Source organism: Podarcis bocagei (assembly GCF_964188305.1).
Source record: "Podarcis bocagei genome assembly, chromosome: 12".
Taxonomy (NCBI): Eukaryota; Metazoa; Chordata; class Lepidosauria; order Squamata; family Lacertidae; genus Podarcis; species Podarcis bocagei.
The window spans coordinates 23,354,711-23,368,055 of record NC_138137.1 but is presented as its reverse complement, the minus strand read 5'-3'; the positions used below and the strand labels follow the sequence as shown (position 1 = coordinate 23,368,055).

The 13,345-nt window shown below is 41.9% G+C and overlaps 1 protein-coding gene across 1 annotated transcript in view; it reads left to right on the top strand.

The window, feature by feature from the left end:
* CHN2 (chimerin 2) overlaps positions 1–13,345 on the top strand; it is a 157,633-nt gene that overhangs the window by 130,277 nt on the left and 14,011 nt on the right. Inside the window, exons 7-8 of the mRNA XM_081164754.1 lie at positions 1,651–1,728; positions 12,634–12,718. Coding sequence (XP_081020880.1) covers positions 1,651–1,728; positions 12,634–12,718 — 163 coding nt within the window. The remainder of the gene's footprint in view (positions 1–1,650; positions 1,729–12,633; positions 12,719–13,345) is intronic.

The following is a 13,345-nucleotide window of genomic DNA, read 5'->3' as shown; positions in this document are numbered from 1 at the left end:
TTAACCTGAAGCACCACTTTAGCTAATGGGGCCTCCTGCTGCCGCTGCGCCGCCGGAGCACAATTTCTGTTCTCATCCTGAGGCAAAGTTCTTAACCCGAGGTACTATTTCTGGGTTACCGGAGTCTGTAACCTGAAGCGTATGTAACCTGAAGCGTATGTAACCCGAGGTACAACTGTACAGTCGTACCTTGGATCCCAAATGCCTTGGTACTCAGACATTTTTCCACCCGAATGCCGCAAACTCGTAAGTGTGTGTTCCGGTTTGCGAACGTTCTTTGGAACCTGAACGTCCGATGGGGCTTTCACGGCTTCTGGTTGGTTGCAGGAGCTTCCTGCAGCCAATCAGAAGCTGCGCTTTGGTTTCCGAACATTTTGGACTTCCGGAACAGATTCCGTTTGACTTCCAAGGTACAACTGTAGTACAGTTTTTTAAGGAAGAACGCCAAAATTAGCCCAGTGAAGGCTAAGCATGCCCAATGGCCATTCTCTTTTGGGGTGGGCAGAATGGAATGGAATGACACATCCTGGGAAACAGGAGCACTCTACATATTTTGTTGCATATGGGTTCCCATTGCATATAGCATGACTGCTGAAACAACCATATGAAGGAGAAAGACAGGAAAATTGCTGTCCTACTTGTATTGGACTAGGTGAGTCCTTAATGCATCAGTGAATCTGTTACTCTCGGTATTTTCTAGGTAAATCAAATTATAGACTGGATCCGTAGCTAGACCCTTACACCGAAGTAATCCGCAGGCATACTGAAATAATTTAATTACTTCACTTATTCTAAAGCCAGTGTGCACTAAAAAAAAACCCCACGTTATTAATTTAATGCATTGCAAAGAGCCGCCGCTAATCCTTGAAGTGCTACCAGATTTTCACTTATACAGGATATGAAAAAGAGGAGATTTTTTAGCCCTGCAAGATTAAACAATCACTGGGGTTTAAAGGCTTAATCTGCTGGTGTTTGTATTGGAATAGCACACAAGTCCCCAGCTCTGAGTGCAATTGGAGGCAGGAGTCGTTTATGAACGGAGGGAGGGGGATGCTTCCAAGTAGAAGCGATCTCTCCTTTGAAATGTGTTGTAGTGTGAATCTGTGAAGCTGCCCGGGCTGCCTGTACTTCTTTCTACTGCTGCTGCCGGAGGCGAGAAGGAGGAGGGGAGTCGCTTCACTGCATGAATCCAGGCTATTGTTTCAGGCACACGTCTGCTTTAAAGAGAAGTATCACAAAGCAGACCCGTTACTCATTCAGATGCAGAAGCTCCTTCCATCACACAAGACAGCCCATTCAAGTCACATGCCAGAGGTCTCGGCAGAATGGGCTGCTGCAGCTGCTTCGAATCTGCTGTCCAACATTAGAAGCAGTTGGACAAACCTGACAGCAGTCAGCCTCCCGGCCTCTGAGGAAGGAGGAGGAGGAGGAGGAGAAGAAGAAGAAGACAGGGAGAATCTCTGGGATCCCAGCTGCACCATGTTTGCAGAGGAGTTGTGGCTTGAAAATGAGAAAGCCTGCGCCGCCGTGGTTCACAAATCTAAACGAGGAAGGAACCGCCAGGAGCTGCTGGCAGTGGCTTTGGGGGTGAAAATGGGAGTCAAGGGAGCACTCTTGTGGCAACCTCTCAAACTCTTTGCCTATTCACAGATCACCTCTTTGGTCCGAAGAGCGGCGTTAACGCAAAACGACAACCATTTCAACTATGAAAAAGCACACAATTTTAAGGTAAGAACATCTTGTGTGTGTGTGTTTTTACTCGTGTTTTTGCTTATATTGTCAGTACGCTCTGTGTGTGTGTGTCTTTTGATCTATATTTCTCTCTTGGAAAGGTAATATTGATTGGTTTTAAGCAGTACTAAAGAACCGTTAAGAGAATAAAACTTGGGATACAACCAAGGGGCTTCCTAGGAAGGAAGGAAGGAAGGAAGGAAGGAAGGAAGGAAGGAAGGAAGGAAGGAAGGAAGGAAGGAAGACAGGCTGAATACTCAAAACGAGCTCACTGGACCTTGCTGGAATAAAAATGTGGGTTGTGTTCCTGACAAAACTAACTTAAATCTCATTGAAAACAATGGGGGTGGGAAACCAAAGTGTATATACATGTAACTCAGGCTGCAATCCTATACGCATTTTCCTGAGAACTCAGTGGGTCTTTTCTAACATGTATAGGAACCACACCATTAAGTCTTATAAGAAAAGAGCTGGATCTGTTACAAGTAAACATGGGTAGAACGAGACTCAGGACAGCAGTCTTTATGCTTTTAAACCAGCTCACTGGATTCACAATTCCTCGGTGGCAGTTCTCATCAAGCTCTCTCTGAAATGGATAAAAATGTGTTTGCCCAATCTTAAATTTTGCCCGTGGAGCTCGCTCTTAACGTTAATCATCCATGTCAACCGCAAAGTCGACTACATCAGCCCCAGCTCCTAACCAGAATGGTGTGATGGCATTGTCTAATCTCTTTTGTTGGGTCAATGTGCCAAGGAAGCATTCTTGGAGTGAAACGTCAACAGCTGGAGTTCTACAGTATAGGTTTATATCTAGAGAGTCTTTCCATCCCTCAGACAGTGTTTGAGAGAGTATACGTACATAGAAGAGGTGACTCATCTTTAGAAACTTGGCTTCCCGGCATCTTGTTCAATGTCTTCTTTTTTTTGTGGGAAGAGCTGCATTTGTTCCAGGCTGAGACACACTCCCGCTATCACAGTTCAAAATCTCCAAACTCCTGTTTGATGTTTACTGGGAATGGAGAACAATGATTTTTATCCATAAGGCCTTGGGCACATGTTCTGTTTTCCTCTGGTGCTTGCTTTGCTGGGAAGTTTAGGTTGTCTTTTACTACTATCTATAAACAAGCCCATCTCTAGCAGTTGCTAGGGGGAATTCACAAAAGAGAATCAAGGATCTATTCCCAGGTGGGGGAGGGTTGAAACTACCATCTTCCTTGAGGGACAGATGGCAGCTCTTGCAGTGTAAACTAGAGCACAGACATCTGATGAGTGCATATGTGATACATGCTGGAAATAGTACTTTTCAAATGTATTAACTAGTCTGTCACCTCCCAATGCAAAAAAGGGGGAAAGGAATTATTGTATGTATGCTTTGTACACTTACACTGTTTTTAAACTCCTATAATGTGGGTTTCTCTTTTCATTCACTATATAAAAACACTTAGAAATAAGATCTAGGTTATCTTAGAAATATCCCCCCCAAATATATTTCTGGACCATTCCAAAGGGGGAAAGGGGATTATTCTTTGTTGTTTACAGCATCTTTAATGCTTGCAGATTCCCCATAATCATCATTTTAGATGAAAAATGGTTTCACTTTAGCCAGAAAAATATTTTCTCATGGCTCGGGGCATATTTTCCACGTTGACCTATACATTCTTTCTTTCCTCTTCAAAATTCCCCTTGTTTGGTCTTTGATTTAAAACTGGATGTGTGCCCAGAACCTTTTATTTGCTCACTCTAGCTGTTCTGCATGTCCTCTTGCTTCCTGTTTGAAAAGGGCTATAATTTAACTTGGTAAATCATATGATTCTCTTTTCAAAACTTTAAATGCATGACTTGAAACTGGGTTTTTTTTAAAAAAAAATATCGCAGTGTGGGTTTTAAGAAGTACTTTGAAAATGTCATCTGGCCAACAAAAAAGGTATAATGCTTTAGTAAAATACCTTATTTGTTATTTATTTATTACCATGATTTATAGCCAACCTTTTAAAAGGAGTGCATGCAGGACAGTTCACAGTTAATAAAACAACATAATCACAAATATAATTAAACAGAAATCTTTAAAAAGAAATCAGTAGCAGCTTAAAATTAAAATGAGAGTGAATGTTTAATTAAAGTTACAGGTAGGTAGCCGTGTTGGTCTGCCCTAGTCAAAATAAAAAAATTCCTTCCAGTAGCACCTTAAAGACCAACTAAGTTAGTTCTAGGTATGAGCTTTCGTGGTATCTGAAGAAGTGTGCATGCACACGAAAGCTCATACCCAGAACTAACTTAGTTGGTCTTTAAGGTGCTACTGGAAGGAATTTTTTTATTTTGTTTAATTAAAGGTATGCCAGAATCAAAGTGTCAGTGGACAGTGATGGATTGTGGCTTCCCAGGAAGATTCTTCCACAGTCTGGGTGCTCCAAGAGAGAAGGCCCTCTGTCACCTGCCCTCCCATTGCACCATGGATAACAAAGGCGACACAGGCAAGAACCTCTGTAGTGGACTAAGAGTCCTTGAGCATATTCATATGGAAGGAGACAATTCTGTAGATTCCCAGCTGCCCAGGACATTGAGGGCTTTGAAGCTCAATGCCAACACTTCCAAGTTGAGCCTCGAAACAAACTGGTAATATGTTCACTTAGTCAAGGATTGGAGTAATATGCCCTTGTCTTCTGGCTCCAGCCAAACCCCTGGTGGCTGCATTTGGGGCCATTTAGAGATTCCAACCTGTCTTCGGGGACAGCCCTACCTAGAATACCTTGCACACAGGCTTACCTAGGGTCCCTTGCGCCCTTGGCAAGGAGCTATATTGGTTCCCCCTTCACCCACCCACACAAAGAAAACTTTATGCCACAGTGCAAGAAGGACAGAAAGCTTCTCTTGTGTTTGATCTTGCTGTGACAGCAGTGTTTCATCGCCCCATATGTATACATCATACACTTCATAGTCCGATACAGTGATTTTTGTGCGCGCACACACACACATCCTGAGCCTGTGTCCCCGGTAGGAACCAGTTTTGTCACCTCTGACTTTGCAGTAGTTTAAGGTGCTAATGACTGACACCTGGCCTGACCTCTAGATAAGGACAAGGCTGCCATTTTAACACTATGAATACCCAATCTATGGCCATTTCCCTTTGGTCAAAAGCTGTGGTTACAGCCATATAAATAGGTGCATTTGAAAACTATACCGATCACCAGCTCCTGTTAGATCAAGCCTATTTACCCTGATCTAGCCAGGGTGACACTACACACATGGAAGAAACCTTCTGCCTATCTCTTCCCAGGTGAATGAATTAATGCATACACTAATGGGCCTCATACAGTTGGTTCCTTTTCCAATGCAGCGCATCTATGGAGGCATTTTCAGAATAGTCTTCCTATTGGCTCTTTGGGAATATGGCTCTATTAAGCCTCCATGCCTCATTTGCTGTTGAATACCATTGGCAGGATTGTAGCTGTTTTGAAAGAACTCTTGAGTAATCTGTATGTAGTTCTTCAGATAGCACGCCTATCATGATGGGATTCGGAGCTCATGTTTGTGTAAATATCGCAATAAGTTAAAATAGTTTTCATGCTCTATCTTAATTTAGCAATGGCAGAGATAAAAATAGACCTAAAAACTAGCTCTCCCGTGATTGTCTCATGACACTACAAAAGTTGATTTAAGTAGCATGTTATGCCACAGATAAAAGGCAAAACGTTCTCATAATACCAGAACTCATGGACATTCTATGAAGCTAAATATTAAAATATTCAGAACAGATAAAAGATAGTACTTCTTCATGCAGCTCATAATTTAAACTATGGAACTCCCTCCGGAGGCAGTGATGGCCACCAAGTTGGATCTTTAAAAGGTGGTTAGACAATATCAGTGGCTACTAGTCAGAAGCAATGTGGTTCTGAATACCAGTTAATAGAAACCACAGGGGAGGAGATTGCTGTTCTGCTTCGGTCCTACTTACGGGTTTCCCACGGGCATCTGGTTGGCCACTGTGAAGACAGGAAGTTGAACTAAATAATAAATAAAATTATAACTCAAATGAACCATTGGTCTGATCCAGCAGGCTCTTCTTATGCTCTTATCCTGGCCACTTGTTATAGAACAGTTTAGGATAATATTCTATAGGACTGAATGCATGTAAGAAGAGTGTGTTGATGGCATAGAAGTTCATCAGAATTTTTGGCGTATGCTGTCGTCAATGAATCACAATAAAAAGTATTCACTTGCATTAAAACCATCCTTTAAAACCATGCCATTAAAAACTTCCTTTTGATTGGGTTGAAACTTGCTCTGACTTCATTTTCTGACACTAACAGATTCTACAAAATCAAGCTGTCAAACCAAAGCTTTTAAAAATGCTGTGCAATCATTTGTTTGCAAATTTAGTCTGAATCTAGAACATAAAATCAAGTCCATCTTATGCAAGTTTATATTTACTCTGATCCCACAGAAGGGAAAACAGAATCATAGATGAACATGAGAGGGATGTAGTAAAAGAAGTTGTTGGACTTGCATTCCTTGAGCAAAGTAATCACTCTTTTAATTATTAGGCTATGAATGAACCAGGAATGAACAATGGACTCATCATACTGTTAATGTTGTTTTAGATGAGTTAATAAATTGTTCTAGAGAAAGAGTGCTGTCCTGTGAAAATTGGAACATGGATTCTAATTAATTAATGGAAACTTTGCTTTCAGTGGACAAAATATCAGGCTCTCAAGGTTACAGAACTCTCAAGGTTACAAACACAAGCTTTCATTTGACCTTTTTCGTTTTCACACAAAAGAACTAAAGACTCAGAAAGATGCAAGAAAATCTACTACCAAGCTAAGGGTCACCACATGTTATGCAATGATAATTGTTTATTTTGTTAATGTGATAATTGCTTTACTGTGCAACATGAGTTACTGAAGTTCCTGGTTTGAAATGTATAGCACTAAACAATGCTCACAAACAGCAGATGAAATAGCAAAGCTGTGTCTGGACTGGAGAGAAGACTAAATACCGGTAATCTGGCCCAAGGTGACTGTAGACCTGGGGTTGTCAACCTGGTCCCTACCGCCCACTAGTGGGCGTTTCAGTATTCTAGGTGGGCAGTAGGGGGTTCTATGGCACAAGCCGAATCCTCCTTCCATCGAGCACTGGTGGGCGGTAAGGAAATTTTACCATCAAGAAAGATCCATTAGTGGGCGGTAGGTACAAAAAGGTTGACTACCCCTGCTGTAGACAGATTGAATGAGTGGTACTTTCAAAGCATGTCATATCTTTCTTGAAAATATCCATGATGCTAAGATACCACATCTCTCTCTTTGCTCATAGATGCACCAATGTTAGTTCATCTGTCAACTGTGATTAAAATGGCTTTGTCACATACAGCTATATCACAGACAGTGCCTGGAGAACTTCAAAAAATATTAATTATTGCAAGTATCGCAATTGTATGCTAGCTGTTTTATCATTACATATAGAGAAGGCTTTTTGATTGACTGGAGGAGCTTTCCCCCTTTACTTCCTTCTGTACTTAAAAACCAACAATTTTAACTAACTTTCTGATTTGACAAGGAACTTGCTAGGTGCTTTCTTCTTCCCTGGCTCTCTGTTCTGTCCACTGAACCTTTTGTAAAAGGAACACAGAAGACTGCCTTATGCTGAATCAGACCATTGGTCTAGCTGACACAGTATTATTGACGCTGGCAGTGGCTTTCCAATATTTCAGACATTCCTGTTTCTTCCTGGAGATGCTAGGGATTGAATGTGAGATCTTTTGCATAAAAAGCATGTGCTTATTGCTTGTTTGTTTTACAAATTTTCAGTCTATGAGAACTGAATCCACACTTCACATTGTAGGCATCAAATGAATAAGAACTTTGCTTTCCTGATAATACAAAGGAGAGAAGGAATAATTGTCACACACAAAAACCCTGGTCACCTGCCCCCACCCTTTCTCTAAGCCAGGGGTTGTCAACCTGGTCCCTACAGCCCACTAGTGGGCGTTTCAGGGTTCTAGGTGGGCGGTAGGGGGTTCTATGGCACAAGCTGAATCCTCCTTCCATCGAGCACTGGTGGGCAGTAAGGAAATTTTACCATCAAGAAAGATGCATTATTGGACAGTAAGTATAAAAAGGTTGACTACCCCTGCTCTAAGCCAGGCATAGGCAAACTCCAGACCTCCAGATGTTTTGGAACTACAACTCCCATCATCCATGGCTAACAGGACCAGTGGTCAGGGATGATGGGAACTGTAGTCTCAAAACATCTGCAGGGCCGGAGTTTGCCTATGCCTGCTCTAAGCCACGCAATCATGTATCTCCTGCTAGTTCTATTCAAATGCACAAGGGTAGTTAGGATCTGTGCCTGGAAAATGCGGCATACCTGAATGTGGGTTTTATTGATCAGAAAGAACCAGGGGGCATGAAAGGGTATTTAAAAGCTGGGTTGACCTTGCAGTTTTGTCCCCTCGCACCATCTCCAGACTAGATCTTCCCAGGTCTAATAGTTAATTGGGCATCCACAGTTTCCCCCTTTTCTGGGGCTGAAAGCGACCTTAGAAAAAGGGGTGGTGGCAGAAACTATTAGACAGGGAAGCACCGCAAGGCTTGTGTGCAGCAGTGGTGCCAAGAAGGGAGGGGGAGACACTCATGAGCACCTCCGCTTTTCTAAAATAATCAGCTGCAGTTAGCTAAATAATCTCCAGCAAAATTACTATTCTGTGTGATGTCACAAGCAGACCTAAAATATCCCTGTCACTTGCGTAGAGCAGCTTAAGGAGATTAGGAAACTACTGTTTTAATAATGAACTCAAATGCATTTAACTTCGATAAACATTTTGGTTAGTACTTTCACTGACCTCATCTGCACATAACCCTAAGCCAATTCGTGGCTTAGCATGAACGTGCAAATGTGAAGGCTCCTAATGAGAAGGTTGAAACTGCTTTGCTCCTGCTCCAGTCGTTCTGCTGAGCCATGGCTTGACTTAGTGTGCCTTCCAAACCCAAGGCCCTGGTTTAGCTCTCCAAGACAAACCATGCAGCCAAGATTCACCTCATAGTTTTTCCAGCTTGTGGTTTGCCTGGTAGATCTAAACCACAAGCCTGGGTTTGGAAGACACACTAAGCCAAACCACTGCTTAGCTCAACACAGCACGGCAGCAGAATGACGGAAAGGGGAGCGAAGCATGTGTGATCTCTCTGGGAGCCCGCAAGTTTGCTTATTCATGGTTTGACTTAGCATTACGCATGAAATGGGTCATTGTGAAGCTGAACAAAAAATAAATAAATCCCACTCTTCCCATATCCTTCTCTCATCTTGGACCCATATCTGTAGATTCAATGGGTCAATCAAACAGCATATTTAACTCCCCTAAATTTTGGATAACAATCCCAATGTCTTTTTAGCGGACGGTGCAAAAATTGAACAAACATAGCTTTCATCTTTGCAAAAAATGAGTAGTGTTTCCCTCTGTTCTCCCTAACTATCCAAGTATATTTTCATCAGCTACACACGTGATTGGAAGGGCTTGGAACATCTTAGTAGCACACCACATTTCCAACACTTGCCAAACTTCAAACTAATTATACATTACATTTCTCTGAAAAATGTCAAAATATGCAACTACAACGCTGGTATCATATTTGATCCCTACCACTGATACGCCTACTTTACTTGAGCTGCTTCTGACTTCCAGATCATGATAAGACTTGTGTGTAAAGGCCACGCTGGCTGAACCAACTCCGGATCATCCAGAAGAAACTTGGAGAAACTGGTCTTAAAATTTTGTATATCATGACCATGTTTCAGATTTCAAAAGATTTCTGTGTTCATTTGCTTCATTAATGCAGGATTTAAGACTAGTATTCTGTAAAATAGTCTTTTCATCTATCTTATGCTGTTCATTGTCATGGCTTGTATGGAGATTGGTAGCAAAATGGCACATACTGTATTTATCTTTCAATAGGGATCTGTTTAGATTTTGGTGGTCTCCATAAAACAAGTTTACTTATTTAACTTGGAGAGGAGAAGGAGACAAAAATAGTTTGCCTGTGCCTGTAGTTGACTCAAACGTGCAAAAGTCTGTAATTGCCTACAGCGTCTGCACAAACATCTCGTTATTCCTTTTGAGTCAATGATCCCTTTTGTTTAGTGAAGCTTCATGCAACAGTTACATTCTAATTATGATCCATTATGACTAATTAAATATTGAAAATTAGATGAAACTTACATAAATTATCAAGTGCTGTCCTACAACAACACAGAAGGGTGGCACCAATTGAGCAGAACCATGAGAAAAATCAAAATGGTCCAAACCAATATTTATGGAGGAATCTCAATGCATTTTTGTTCTTTAGCTATTCCCCAAGGGAATATTTTTTTCTACGAAGATGACCCTATTGTCTGGTCTTGGAGACTCTTAAGAAAAGAGTTTCTTTTTTAGTGTTCACATGCCAAGGAAGCAAATCTGTCTTTGCACAAATATTACTTTCCTGAGATGGAACTGAAGGTTTGAAATGTGTCAGGATCCTTTCATACCTTGGTTACACCCTTTTTAGATTTTGTCCAAACATTGTCCTCAGTAAGATGCCAGAAAGCCCTCCTGGAAGTCAAGCAGGAAGAATGAACGCTGTTAGGAAGCAGGAAGAAATTACCAGATTCTTGTTCTAATGCGTGATTAACGGGTGCAGAGTTTTCAGACCCTTGCCCTTTTGTTTTGTCTTTAATGGGCTGCTTCAAAAGGTCCTCTACAATTCAGCGAATTGTTTCTTTTACTAAAAGAGTTTTCAGTCCAATCTGCAGCCTGGTACCACAATCTGAAACACACAGTGCTGCCACCCAGAGAGCCTGGTCTCAGAGGCATCCCTTATTTCCCCCCCTGAGAAATAAATCTTTGGTATGCATGGAAGAGAATGCCAGTATATGGGCTTCCCAGAAAGGTGGAAAACCTCTGCCCATATGGTCCAGATCACAACCATTTCAAGCAAGTAAGAGATAGATTTCTACATGTTGCAGCCACCACATGAAATAATACTGTTTTCCATTCTACCATCTTTTGAACTCTACAACAGTATATTTCATACTGTTCACGGGGAAAACTACACCAAATCCTGCACTACGTTAAAAAACAGAGACACACACAGAGAGAGAGAGAGAGAGAGCAAACTGTACCAGAACCTTTCTACCTGACGGCCTAGTTCAGTTGTCATTTATTTTCAGCTAGTTTTTCTTTTCTTTTTGAAAGCTTTGATAGTTTTTAAAATGCATCCCCATCACAGTCTGAACTAGTGCTGTCATCCTCACCACCTCATTCTGCTGACTCCCACTGCTCCATGTGAAGGCTGTTTACTAACAGCAAACCCCACAGATCAGGCGATTTTTCACAAAACCATCACAAACACCTTTTAAAAGAGTAGATCTGATGAATGCGAGCATAATGGCTGTTTGGCTATTTATTTTTTTATACCTCTTAATGTATTAAAAGATATATCTCTCTAAGCTGTGCACAAGAAACGAAAGCAACAACAGACAACTTAAAAATACAATGATACCTCGGTTTTTTAACGTCTCGGAAATCGAACGTTTCAGGTAAAGGTAAAGGGACCCCTGACCATTAGGTCCAGTCATGACCGACTCTGGGGTTCCGGCGCTCATCTCGCTTTATTGGCCGACGGAGCCAGCGTACAGCTTCCGGGTCATGTGGCCAGCATGACTAAGCCGCTTCTGGCGAACCAGAGCAGCACACGGAAACGCCATTTACCTTCCCACTGGAGCGGTACCTATTTATCTACTTGCACTCTGATGTGCTTTCGGACTGCTAGGTTGGCAGGAGCAGGGACTGAGCAATGGGAGCTCACCCCGTCGCGGGGATTCAAACCACCGACCTTCTGATCGGCAAGTCCTAGGCTCTGTGGTTTAACCCACAGCGCCACCCGTGTCCAACAGCAACCATACACAGACATTTAAAATGTCATCTACAAAGTGGCTGTAACATGCCGGCCAGTCGCACTAGATTTACTTTAGTATGAGGCTTCAAACAGGTGGCCATATGAAACTGCCTTGTTCTGAGTTCAGCGTATTGTCTGCTGCACTGGCGTGCCTCTCCAGGGTCTCGGACAAAGGATGCTTTCCTACCTGTCCTGCCAGTGCCAGGGATGAAACCTGCGAAGCACGTGCTTTAGTACTGACACTTTCACTTTGCACTTCACTAGCATATGACAGGCATAGTCTTTGTTTCTAACAAGCTTTGATGGTATTAAGGAATTAGCTTTCAAATTGCAATATTGGGAACTAAAAGCACAAAAAAGCAGACCCCCAAATTACCATGGAATAACCAGGCATCAAGTCACTAAAGAAAATGCACCAAATCCCAAAGTTGGTAAGGTTCCAAGGAAATTCATATTGTACCAGGCACGTCCAACAGGTAGATTGTGATCTAATGGTAGATCACTGGATGTCTGTGGTAGATCACTGGCTCCCCCCCCCAAAAAAAAAGAGCTCAAGAACTCTAGCTCCCCTAAAAAAAAGCTCAGCAACTTTGACCTGAGCCCCTAAAAAACGGGGGTAGATCACTGCCAGTTTTTAACTCTGCGTAGATCGCAGTCTCCTTGGGAGTTGGCCACCCCTGGCATATGAGAAACAATAAACCCATTAAAAGAGTTACATTGATTGATTTCAATGCCCTGCAGTGTGATTAGGTTTTGTTTGTTTTGCCTTGCAAAATGAAGAGGACCCTGAGACCAAAGGCAGCTTTCTTTTCCCCAGGCTTCTTATTACCCTCAGTATTTGGGATGCAGCTGTCAGTGAGGAAGACTTGTTCTTTTAACTGAGTCGTTTGTTGCTTATCTCTTTCTTCTGCTTGTTCCATCCGTCCGGCCATCTGCCTCCCAATGACCCTGGACTGCTTTCCATTCTGTATTACAGGTCCACACGTTCCGAGGTCCACATTGGTGTGAATACTGTGCCAACTTCATGTGGGGACTCATTGCTCAGGGAGTCAGATGCTCAGGTAATCTTAAAAATCTTATTGACCAGGCCCTTAACCCCTGAAAAACAAAACTGTAAATCTCTTTCAAGGGACGATGCAGAGTGATAATGCTCACCTAAATTAGACAAAGCATTCTACAGTTTAATCATCTTCTAGAGCAATACACACACACACTTAATAATGATGATGATGATGATGATAGTAACTGGTTTAAAGTGGATGTCTCCATTTCACTCAATGAAGTCAACAACTGGTGTCTCTATTTTTTTCTTTAATGAAGTTCAAAACTGGGAAAGAGTGGAACTTTTGCTATGGGAAATCCTGGCTAAAATTTGAATTCCAAGCTTAAAATATATGAGTAACTATTGAGCCTTTTGGGCGATTATAATGGACCTGATAATCCAGCAACTAAACTGCTCAACTGGACTGGACTGGACTCCATTTCTAACCTCACTGACCTATGGTTAATGGGTACTAGTCATATTGCTATTATTGGTTGTTGGCATTTAATATATGTTAGCTACCAATTGCCAACAGTGTTGTTAACTGTCCAGAAGAATTTAACAGTGTACGTTCTGAGCCTTTAACAGAGATTTGATATAAAGAAATAGGTAATCATAGCTTTCATGTGATGAAGTAAAAAAATAT